The following is a 12,413-nucleotide window of genomic DNA, read 5'->3' on the forward strand; positions in this document are numbered from 1 at the left end:
ACATTTGCACTACTCACACATGCACAAAAAATAGTATTATGTAAGCTTGGAAATGCCTGGGGGGTGTAACAGATAACAGACCAAGGGAGGGCTCGGGTTACAGTCCCACAGAATAAAGTACACACACAAAGATTAAAGAGAGAAGGAGAGCGGGCATTATCAACACCATTATCTTCATCATAATCATTAGCCTCCCATTACCATTACTGAAAGGTTGCAAGTTCGAATCCCCGAGCTGACAAGGTACAAATCTGTCATTCTGCCCCTGAACAGGTAGTTAACCCACTGTTCCTAGGCCGTCATTGAAAATAAGAATTTGTTCTTAACTGACTTGCCTAGTAAAATAAAGGTTCTCTCCTATGAATATGCACATGAAGCCAGCTGGAATCCAATATAATTCAGTGTGGTGAAACAACAGTAAAACTGAGCGATATTCAGTGCGGAGGCAAACTGATTTGTATTTTTAATTGTGTGCCACCCTATGGGACTCCCGATCACAGCCTGATGTGATACAACCTGGATTTGAACCAGGGACTGTAACTCTCACTGAGATGCAGTGCCTTAGACCACTGTATCACGGGTGATCTGGCTGGGAATCCAGACATTGCAAAGATATACTTTCCCCCTGACCAATATATTTTTTCAGCTCAAGAAATCAGATGGGGAAAAACTCCTGGCACCATTGACACATACATCATTGATAGCTGGACTGGAATTACTCTGCCCAAACGTCTTCCCTCCGCACTTTCTTCCTCCAGTCTCCCTTCTCCCTCCTCCCCCACCCCCAGTCTCCCGGCGGCGGCCTAGCTCTTCCTTCCACTCCACCTCAGAAACACCAAGCGACTTGTATTTCCCATGCGACCATATACACTCACACAACCAGCGACTAACTTTTTCTCAAACTCGCAAGGATTGCATTTTCTATTTATGAAGGGAAATGGACGACAAAATAATTAAGAAAGTAGGCTTGTGAGCTGACTTTTCTTCGGGCTGATTTTACTCGGGAGGGTAACGTTAAGTAGGAGGAGAACGTGTGTGCAGGAGGACAACTTATGTGCGTGCGTGTTTTAAACTTCTGCGACGTACAGCTTTCCATTGTTTTCGTTTTCCATTTCAGTTTTAAGAGACTGCTAGTTGTTTTTACATCAGTATACGGTTATTCGTGGGATCGTCGATGTGGGTTGTAACGTTATCTAGTTTTTCTAGCCCAAAATAAAAGACGCGACAAGAAACGAGTGGAACAACTCCAGGAATCGACTAGCTAGTTAACTAGTTAGCTTAGCATGGCTAACTAACGTTAGCGAGCTAACAATGAACAGTCGTTGGATGCTTATTTTTGCAAAGTTTGCAACAACTCGTCTTGTTCATGGCTAATCTCGTTACTACCACTTGAAATCGTGGAAATCCAAATAATACAGTGTACTAGCTAGCTAACGTTAGCAGGGTGTTTTGAAACTCGGTGGGTACGACATCACTTCCACGGCAAGACAACAGTGAGTGTGTTTTTAGAAATTCAAGATGCCGCAGCTGGACGGAGGAGGAGGAGATGATTTGGGAGCCAACGATGAGTTGATCTCGTTTAAAGACGAGGGGGAGCAGGAGGAAAAGACCGCCGAGAATGTGTCCTCTGAGCGGGACCTGGACGATGTCAAGTCTTCACTGGTCAACGAGACGGAGAACAACAGCAGTTCGTCTGACTCCGAGGTAGCTAACTTTACTAGCTAGCCAGCTAGGGACAGAAGATTGAATCACTATATAAACAACTACGGTACTAACCTTTTTCTTCTACCTACCAATCTCCAGTGTTTTTTTTTTGGCAAACAACGTTTGTGTGTGTTTGTCAGCAGGCAGTCAGTCATAGACGTCCCCAGCATCACATACCGGATTGGGAGAGTTATGTCAGACAGAGAGAGTTCGTTGCAGAAGGTAAAACACGCCAAACTCATAGTAAAACTATAACTCTGTATACCTGTAACTCTCACTTTGATCCTTCATATGAGTGCCCCCCTCTCCCCACTTTTCTCTATATCCCCCTCTTCATCCTCTCCTCCTTTATCTCTCCTTCCCAGTCCATTCCTTTATTTATCAATTCATTTTAAAAAAGCAGTGGGGAAAGAGTTAGGTCATATACACCCCTTACAAGAAACACAGAACATATAGCAATAAATCAACAACCACAAGCATTCTTGCCTTGTCGGCAGCTCTGCAGAGTGGTCACTAGCTGGCACAGTCATACAATCTTATTTTAAACACACTGCAAACCCGAATGCCTAAACTTAAATTAAGACCAAAAAGCTAAGTTTTGTTTATATGAATTTTTGCTTTAGAGCCAATTATGACTTTGCAGCTGGAACATCTAGTGGAAACCGCTCAGTTCTTCCTCCAGAATCCTCCTCTCTCCAGCCTAATCCCCCCCCTCACCCATCTCCCACACCCCCCATTTCTCTCTCAATTCAATGAGCCCTGTTGACAAGAGATGTCACTGTCTTACATGCTAACAAAGCAACTAAACAGATTATAATAGATTGACAACAACCCATCCCTAGTCTATCCCCCAGCTCTGAGGAGGCTGGTCAATGGTTGGTCAATGGTTGTTGAAGTTAACTCAGACTCAATTTTTTCAATCCAATTTAGGCTCTCTGTTGGCATGGGAAACATATGTTAACATTGCCAAAGCAAGAGAAGTAGATAATAAACAAAAGTGAAATAAATGGAAATTAACAATACACTCAGAAGTTCCAAAAGAATAAAGACATTTCAAATGTCATTATGTCTATATACAGTGTCTCTCTCTCCCTCTCTCTCCCAGCTCTGAGGAGACAGCAACACGACAGTGGGTTGTTCAAGGCATCTCTGTACGCTGGCTATCCCTTACTAATGATCCCTGACCTGGGTAACCTATCCAACCTGGGCCACTTGGGGAACCTTGGTAACCCCTACCTTTCTCCTGGAGTCCTCTCACCCGGCTCCAGGACGGTGAGTCAGTCACATGCACGCAGGAACATGCATCACATGCTGCCACTCTGTTATTGTTCTTATAATTTTTGCAAGTAAGGCTGCTGTACTAACATAGCTGTCTGTGTGTGGTGTCTGGCGGTGTGTGTATCGACTGTGTGGGATGTCTGTTGTGTGGTTATAAGGGACAGTGAATGATGAGTTGTGTGTGTGCGATCCTACTCTGAGCAGTGTGATGTATCTCATAGCGATTAATGGTGTGTTAACACACTGGCACTACCGCAGCAGACAGGCCCCAACACACCCCTGATAAAACACTGTTGCTGGAATGTGTGTGACAGAGTGAGCGAGGGGGGAGAGAGAGGCTACAGTATTTCATCACCATCCATGCGGAACTATGCTACAGTTGTAGCTAACGTTGTTGTTTTTTTGGTTTCCTTTCTGTGTTTTGGGATTGAGGTTAGATTATGATTTTTCAACGCCGATACCAATTTTTGGAGGACCAAAAAAAGCCAGTACCGATTAATCAGCCGTTTTTTATATATATTTGTAATAATGACAATTACAACAAAACTGAATGAACAATGAACCCTTTTATTTTAACATAATACATCAAATCTATTTAGTCTCAAATAAATAATGAAATGTTCAATTTGGTTTAAATAATGCGAAAACAGTGTTGGAGAAGAAAGTAAAAGTGCAATATGTGCCATGTAATAAAGGCTACCGTTTAAGTTCCTTGCTCAGAACATGAGAACATATGAAAGCTGGTGGTTCCTTTTAACATGAGTCTTCAATATTCCCAGTTAAGAAGTTTTAGGTTGTAGTTATAGGAATTATGATGCGTTGACTATTTCTCTATACCATTTGTATTTCATACACCTTTGACTATTGGATGTTCTTATAGGCACTTTAGTATTACCAGTCTAATCTCGAGTTGATAGGCTTGAAGTCATTAACAGCGCTGTGCTTCAAGCATTGATTGCTAAGAGCTGCACGCAAACGCAGTAAAGTGCTGTTTGAATAAATGCTTATGAGCCTGCCGCTGCCTACCACCGCTCAGACTGCTCTATCAAATATCAAATCATAGATTTAATTATAATAAACACACAGAAATACGAGCCTTTGGTCATTAATATGGTCAAATCCGGAAACTATCATTTCGAAAACAAAACGCTTGTTCTTTCAGTGAAGTACGGAACTGTTCCATAAGTCTAAATATTGCTGTTACATTGCACAACCTTCAATGTTATGTCATAATTATGTGCAATTCTGGCAAATTAATTACGGTCTTTGTTAGGAAGAAACACAGTTTGCAATGAGCCAGACGGCCCTAACTGTTGCATATACCCTGACTCGGCTTGCACTGAACGCAAGAGAAGTGACAACATTCCCCTAGTTAATATTGCCTGCTAACATTTATTTTAACTAAATATGCAGGTTTAAAAAAATATATATACTCTGTGTGTTGATTTTAAGAAAGGCATTGATGTTTATTGTTAGGTACTTTTGTGCAATTTACGTGCTTTTTTTCACGAATGCGCCCGTTTGGCGAAGTTGAAGTAGGCTGTGATTCGATGATAAATGAACAGGCACCGCATTGATTATATGCAAAGCAGGACAAGCTAGTTAACCCAGTAATATCATCAACCATGGGTGGTTATCTAGTGATTATGTGAAGATTGATTGTTTTTTTTTTATACGTTAAGGTTAATGCTTGCTAGCAACTTATCTTGGCTCCTTGCAGCCACAAGGTCATTTTGACGCTACACTGCTGTAACAGGTGGCCTGCCAACCAGTTTCCTCATGGATTGCAATGTAATCGGCCATAATCAACGTCCAAAAAGGAAGATTACCGATTGTTATGAAAACTTGAAATTGGCCATGCCGATTAATCCGTCAACCTCTAATTGAGGCCCTCTTTGGGTATCTTCACTCTGTATCGTGTATGTGTAAGTAGACAAAAAGCTAACATTCCGATCAAAGGTTTTATAAGTTAATGTGGAAATGTTTCCCTTCAACACAACTGGTAGTAGTTGCTCTTTTTTTGTATACATTAACTCCACACCCTGTCTGCCTGCCTTTGCATTCCACTCTCCAGGTATTAATGGGATATTGTTGTCATTAGGAGGAGGCGGAGAAGCTGAATGGACCTAATACTGTTCTCAATAGGAGATCATCCCCACACAGTGGTTGATACTCCTTCCTCATCCCCCAGCCTTCCTCCCCTATGCCCACTTCTCTGTCTGAGAGAAGATAAACATACTAATGTTAACCCCTTAAATGTAGGGATGCACCAATATTACATTTTTGTCCGATACCCGATAATACATTTTTTTGCTGCCTTTTTAGCATTCTAATACAGTTAGAGTTGAAACGCACACGGACCTTCTGTTTCGTTGTTCATTTGTTCAATCGTTTCATTCTCAACCAGGATTTCATCATACATGTCAAGCAGTGAAGTTTCAGCTCTGTCTGTCTGTGGCCTCTTCTCTCGGGGGGGCCTCTTCAGTGCGCACTGTCAATGTGTCCGTTTCTATCTTGTCCAGCTGTGTCACGTAAACCCTGTTTCTAGTCTGCATCGAAGTAGCGGTCCTTGTACCTAGCATCGAGCATGCTGGCGACACAGTAAAGAGGCTCGGAGAGAATGAGTTACTTGTTCACAGCCTCTAGTAGAGTACTTTTGCACGTTTTGTTGAGCAGGCGTTTCAATGCCATGACAGAGGGTGTCACGTCTGCTGCAGACGCAGTTGATGAGATTATTTCTCCAGTCAGTTGTTCAAATGGAGCTAGGAGTGTTTTCATGTTTCCAAGTTTCACACATGTTCTCAAATGGGATTGAAATGGCAGCAGCAGTATGAGAATCAGCACATTCTTGAGCAATAAGACTTTCCTCAGTACGAAATCTTTGTCGACCCACTGTGCTGTTAGACTCAGCATGCTCATGGGGCTGATATCGCTGGTCCAAATGTCAGTTGTGAAACTAATAGCAGTGATGCCCATAGCAAGTAGCTCATGAATGTGCGTTTCAACGATACTGTAGAGCAACATCTGAAAAATAGTGCCTGCTTGGAAGTGTGTACCGGGGCTCGAGGTGCCCGACCAGTCGGCGAAAGCCAACACCATCCACGACAGAGAACGGTTGATTGTCAAGGGCAATTATCTTGGCGTTAATGGATTTTACCTTTGAGGTGTCTCGCTGAAATGTTCTTACTTTTTCAAATAACTGCTCAACTTGAACTTGTTTAGTTGTTGGAAGTGTGCACTTCGCCTAACGTCTGGGGGTGATGCACTTTCAAATTAGTAATTAGGTTTGTGGTATTGAAAGATTTCACTTTGTCCCCTCAGGAAATAATAACAGCACAAACATTGCATATGGCCTTTTTGTTATCTTCCTTTGAAACTTCAAAGTAGATCCACACAGCAGACATTGTGGGCCTGGTTAGGAATACTGTGTTGCGCGTGTAGCGTTGTATTTTTCATGTTGTCATTACATCTACCTAACGTTATATAGGTATACATGTCAGCTTTGACATCGGTGTTAAACTAGACATTTGTCCGATGTTGTCATTTTTGGCTAATATTGTCCGATTCTGATATGCTTACCGATATATCATGCACCCCTACTTAAATGTAAAGTCCCCATGTTTGGGGAGCCTATTAGATTATTATATATTTTTTTCAATTCAGTTCAATGAGAACGCTAGCCCCTAGCTGCAAAAGCAGGGTGTCTGTCTGCAGAAAGCTGAGTATCTTGGTTATTGATCTGTGCCTTAAAATCTTTGGTGTGGCCTCAATCTGCCTGACTAACCGGTGTCTGTATGTAGCCTCGCTACTGTATATAGCCCGTCTTTTTGCTGTTGTTCTATTTCTTTACTTACCTATTGTTCACCTAATACCTTTTTTGCATTATTGGTTAGAGCCTGTAAGTAAGCATTTCACTGTAAACTCTACACCTGTTGTATTCGGTGCACGTGACAAATAAACTTTGATTTGACTTACTACATTATATGGGCATATTAATGTATAAGGGCAGGCCAAGCCAATGACCAAATTTCAAGGTAAGCTCCATTTGGTCTGTGTTTGAGCTACATGGGGGTATAAAATAAATTCTTAGGTTGGTAGGTTGGGGCGGCAGGGTAGCCTAGTGGTTAGAGCGTTGGACTAGTAACCGGAAGGTTGCAAGTTCGAATCCCCGAGCTGACAAGGGTACAAATCTGTACCTGAACAGGCAGTTAACCCACTGTTCCTAGGCCGTCATTGAAAATAAGAATTTATTAATAAAGGTAAAATAAATAAAGGAACAAATCTAGCCTATTGCCAATGTTATCTGATGATATATGACTTAGTGGCAACATCGAATGTCCACCAAGTGACTTTTTGCTCGTCATAAATATGATGTCCGCGTAGGCATCCTTTACACAGGGTATTGGCTACTATGGCACCATGACAGTCTTGTAGCCAATGGGATAAGCTTTTCAGGAATATGCAGTTGGCCTGGGTGGGCAAAGCAAGGCCGAGAACATTTTATGCGTAATACAAACTATTGCTACCTGGCTCAGAGACGAGAAGCACCGAGCACGCTACATTACATTGTAAACAGATTTCATCTCTATAATTTCATCGCTTTAGCATAAAATATCGCTTCTCAAGGAAGAAAAAGGGGGGCTAAGAATATCGAACAGGAAGCTAGAAAAAAGGCTGCTATGTATACCGATCTCTGATCAGGGGAGCGATTTGGGCAGCGATTATTTCGACTCAGCCGAGGAAGATTGCTTTTTAGAAGGATTGGATCCACTTTTAGCTCTGTAAGTAAATTATTTTCATGAGTTTATATCGATAATTTACTGAAAACGTATAAAAAATGTAATGTATTCTGCGATTTGTGCTTTGGATCTGCTATTTGTGCATTGGATTTAGTTTACATAGGCCTATGTAACACGTAATTTCTATGTTTCATATTAGTTCACTGTTCTAAGTTTCATCCTTGTAACTTTGGAGAGGCCACTAACCTCTCCTAGCCATTGTTTATTAGTGGTTCTCACTGTTTGCATTGTGTGTGTGCTTTACACCTATGTGAGTCACTGTATAGATACAGTTTAGGCTTAGTGTGTTTACAGTAATATTTTGTAAATATAGTAAACTGTAATTCTGTCGTCAACAATGTATACATTTATTTAATTCACAAGAGAGTGGAGGAATCAGAGGATATGGAGGATGACATTTGGGCACCATCCCTCCCCAGCAAGCGCCCCAGCCGGTCAACGTCTTCACCCACACTGCTATGTCAATCACCCCATCTGATGGTTCCATATCCACTTTTAATAGACCCCTTGACCCATCTGATGGTTCCACATCCACTTTTAATAGACCCCTTGACCCATCTGATGGTTCCATATCCACTTTTAATAGACCTCTTGACCCATCTGATGGTTCCACATCCACTGATGGTTCCATTTTAATAGACCCCTTGACCCATCTGATGGTTCCATATCCACTTTTAATTTGACCCATATGGTTCCATATCCACTTTTAATAGACCCCTTGACCCATCTGATGGTTCCATATCCACTTTTAATAGACCCCTTGACCCATCTGATGGTTCCATATCCACTTTTAATTTTAATCTGAGTTCCATATCCACTTTAATAGACCCCTTGACCCATCTGATGGTTCCATATCCACTTTTAATAGACCTCTTGACCCATCTGATGGTTCCATATCCACTTTTAATAGACCCCTTGACCCATCTGATGGTTCCATATCCACTTTTAATAGACCCCTTGACCCATCTGATGGTTCCATATCCACTTTTAATAGACCCTTGACCCATCTGATGGTTCCATATCCACTTTTTAGACCCCTTGAATATGGTTCCATATCCACTTTTAATAGACCCCTTGACCCATCTGATGGTTCCATATCCACTTTTAATTTTGACCCATCTGATGGTTCCATATCCACTTTTAATAGACCTCTTGACCCATCTGATGGTTCCATATCCACTTTTAATAGACCCCTTGACCCATCTGATGGTTCCATATCCACTTTTAATAGACCCCTTGACCCATCTGATGGTTCCACATCCACTTTTAATAGACCCCTTGACCCATCTGATGGTTCCATATCCACTTTTAATAGACCCCTTGACCCATCTGATGGTTTCCATACCCACTTTTAATAGACCCTTGACCCATCTGATGGTTCCATATCCACTTTTAATAGACCCCTTGACCCATCTGATGGTTCCATATCCACTTTTAATAGACCCCTTGACCCATCTGATGGTTCCATATCCACTTTTAATAGACCCCTTGACCCATCTGATGGTTCCATATCCACTTTTAATAGACCCCTTGACCCATCTGATGGTTCCACATCCACTTTTAATAGACCCCTTGACCCTCTGATGGTTCCCATCTAATGGTTTCCAATCCACTTTTAATAGACCCCTTGACCCATCTGATGGTTCCATATCCACTTTTAATAGACCCCTTGACCCATCTGATGGTTCCATATCCACTTTTAATAGACCCCTTGACCCATCTGATGGTTCCATATCCACTTTTAATAGACCCCTTGACCCATCTGATGGTTCCATATCCACTTTTAATAGACCCTTGACCCATCTGATGGTTCCATATCCACTTTTAATAGACCCCTTGACCCATCTGATGGTTCCATATCCACTTTTAATAGACCCCTTGACCCATCTGATGGTTCCATATCCACTTTTAATAGACCCCTTGACCCATCTGATGGTTCCATATCCACTTTTAATAGACCCCTTGACCCATCTGATGGTTCCATATCCACTTTTAATAGACCCCTTGACCCATCTGATGGTTCCATATCCACTTTTAATAGACCCCTTGACCCATCTGATGGTTCCATATCCACTTTTAATAGACCCCTTGACCCATCTGATGGTTCCATATCCACTTTTAATAGACCCCTTGACCCATCTGATGGTTCCATATCCACTTTTTAATAGACCCCTTGACCCATCTGATGGTTCCATATCCACTTTTAATAGACCCTTGACCCATCTGATGGTTCCACACCCATCTGACCCATCTGATGGGTTGACCCATGGTTATCCACTTTTAATAGACCCCTTGACCCATCTGATGGTTCCATATCCACTTTTAATAGACCCCTTGACCCATCTGATGGTTCCATATCCACTTTTAATAGACCCCTTGACCCATCTGATGGTTCCATATCCACTTTTAATAGACCCTTGACCCATCTGATGGTTGACCCATCTGATGGTTCCACATCCACTTTTAATAGACCCCTTGACCCATCTGATGGTTCCACATCCACTTTTAATAGACCCCTTGACCCATCTGATGGTTCCACATCCACTTTTAATAGACCCCTTGACCCATCTGATGGTTCCATATCCACTTTTAATAGACCCCTTGACCCATCTGATGGTTCCATATCCACTTTTAATAGACCCCTTGACCCATCTGATGGTTCCACATCCACTTTTAATAGACCCCTTGACCCATCTGATGGTTCCATATCCACTTTTAATAGACCCCTTGACCCATCTGATGGTTCCACATCCACTTTTAATAGACCCCTTGACCCATCTGATGGTTCCATATCCACTTTTAATAGACCCCTTGACCCATCTGATGGTTCCATATCCACTTTTAATAGACCCCTTGACCCATCTGATGGTTCCACATCCACTTTTAATAGACCTCTTGACCCATCTGATGGTTCCATATCCACTTTTAATAGACCCCTTGACCCATCTGATGGTTCCATATCCACTTTTAATAGACCCCTTGACCCATCTGATGGTTCCATATCCACTTTTAATAGACCCCTTGACCCATCTGATGGTTCCATATCCACTTTTAATAGACCCCTTGACCCATCTGATGGTTCCATATCCACTTTTAATAGACCCCTTTACCCATCTGATGGTTTCCCATGACCCATCTGATGGTTCCACATCCACTTTTAATAGACCCCTTGACCCATCTGATGGTTCCACATCCACTTTTAATAGACCCCTTGACCCATCTGATGGTTCCATATCCACTTTTAATAGACCCCTTGACCCATCTGATGGTTCCATATCCACTTTTAATAGACCCCTTGACCCATCTGATGGTTCCACATCCACTTTTAATAGACCCCTTGACCCATCTGATGGTTCCATATCCACTTTTAATAAACCCCTTGACCCATCTGATGGTTCCACATCCACTTTTAATAGACCCCTTGACCCATCTGATGGTTCCATATCCACTTTTAATAGACCCCTTGACCCATCTGATGGTTCCATATCCACTTTTAATAGACCCCTTGACCCATCTGATGGTTCCACATCCACTTTTAATAGACCTCTTGAAAAAGAAAATAGTGTCTTGTGGCACCATTCATCCTAACAGAATCGGTTTCCCCAAACGACATGACAAAGACAGCGGAGAGGGGGACCATACTGTCGATCATGACTAACAAGCTGCTTTTTGTGAAATGGAAGATCACTAGCGAAGTAACCATACTCACCACACAGCATAAGGCATTCAATAACAACCATGTCTCAAGGAGGGTGAAAAAGGAAGAATATCTAACTGTTTCTGTGAAGGACTACAATGCTATCATGGGGGGTGTCGACCTATCTGATGTTCTGATAGGCTACTACCAGGTCCTCCACAAGACCAGGAAGTGGTAGATTAAAAAAAAAAAAAAAAAAATTTTTTTTTAACACTTTGTGGAATATGCTACAGTAAATACTTTCATTCTCCACAAGCATATGGCCAAAGCAAAAGGTCAAGCTCCTCTTTCCCAGTTGGCCTTCCGAGAGCAGCTGGTGTTGTAAATAGTTGAATTGGGGGCCCAAAGCAACCTCATAACCATCACAAGACCACCCACTCAAGGTGAGTGCCACTATCTAACACACATGACAAAAGGAAAATCTGGAGGGTAAAATGCCAGATCTTCTGTCCGAAATGCCAGTTCGTTTTTTGTTTCCTGGTAGAGAGGGACTGCTTCAAAGACTCATGACATGCACAAGCTATGGTGAAAGTGAAATCTAATCATCTACACCCGGGATGTAAAACTAACACGACTGCCATTTGTAAATAGTAAAGCTTATTTCTATTTTTGTACCTTTTTTTTGTGAAGGACACGTGTGTAACCAAGTTAGTTTTTTATGTACAGTACCAGTAACAAGTTTGGACACACCTACTTAGTCAAGGGATTTCTTTATTTTTAGAAATGTTCTACATTGTAGAATAATAGTGAACACATCAACATTATGAAATAACACAACTAGAAACATGTATTAACCAAAAAAGTGTTAAACAAATCAAACTAATGTTATATTTGAGATTATTCAAAGTAGCCACCCTTTGCCTTGATGACAGCTTTGCACACTGTTGGCATTCTTTCAACCAGCTTCACCTGGAATGATTTTCCAACAGTCTTGA

The 12,413-nt window shown here is 41.8% G+C and overlaps 1 protein-coding gene across 3 annotated transcripts in view; it reads left to right on the forward strand.

Annotated features, from left to right (window-relative positions):
* Positions 1–590: 590 nt before the first annotated feature.
* LOC118387418 (transcription factor 7-like 1-B) overlaps positions 591–12,413 on the forward strand; it is a 34,231-nt gene continuing 22,408 nt past the window's right edge. For 2 of the 3 annotated variants that reach the window (XM_035775750.2, XM_035775752.2), the window contains exons 1-3: positions 592–1,704; positions 1,845–1,926; positions 2,810–2,976. In XM_035775750.2, the coding sequence (XP_035631643.1) occupies positions 1,519–1,704; positions 1,845–1,926; positions 2,810–2,976 (435 nt within the window). In that variant the 5' untranslated portion in view covers positions 592–1,518. Of the gene's footprint in view, positions 1,705–1,844; positions 1,927–2,809; positions 2,977–12,413 lie in introns of all 3 variants that reach the window. The other variant, XM_035775751.2, reaches the window with a different exon arrangement.

Source organism: Oncorhynchus keta, chromosome 9 (genome assembly GCF_023373465.1).
Source record: "Oncorhynchus keta strain PuntledgeMale-10-30-2019 chromosome 9, Oket_V2, whole genome shotgun sequence".
Classification (NCBI taxonomy): Eukaryota; Metazoa; Chordata; class Actinopteri; order Salmoniformes; family Salmonidae; genus Oncorhynchus; species Oncorhynchus keta.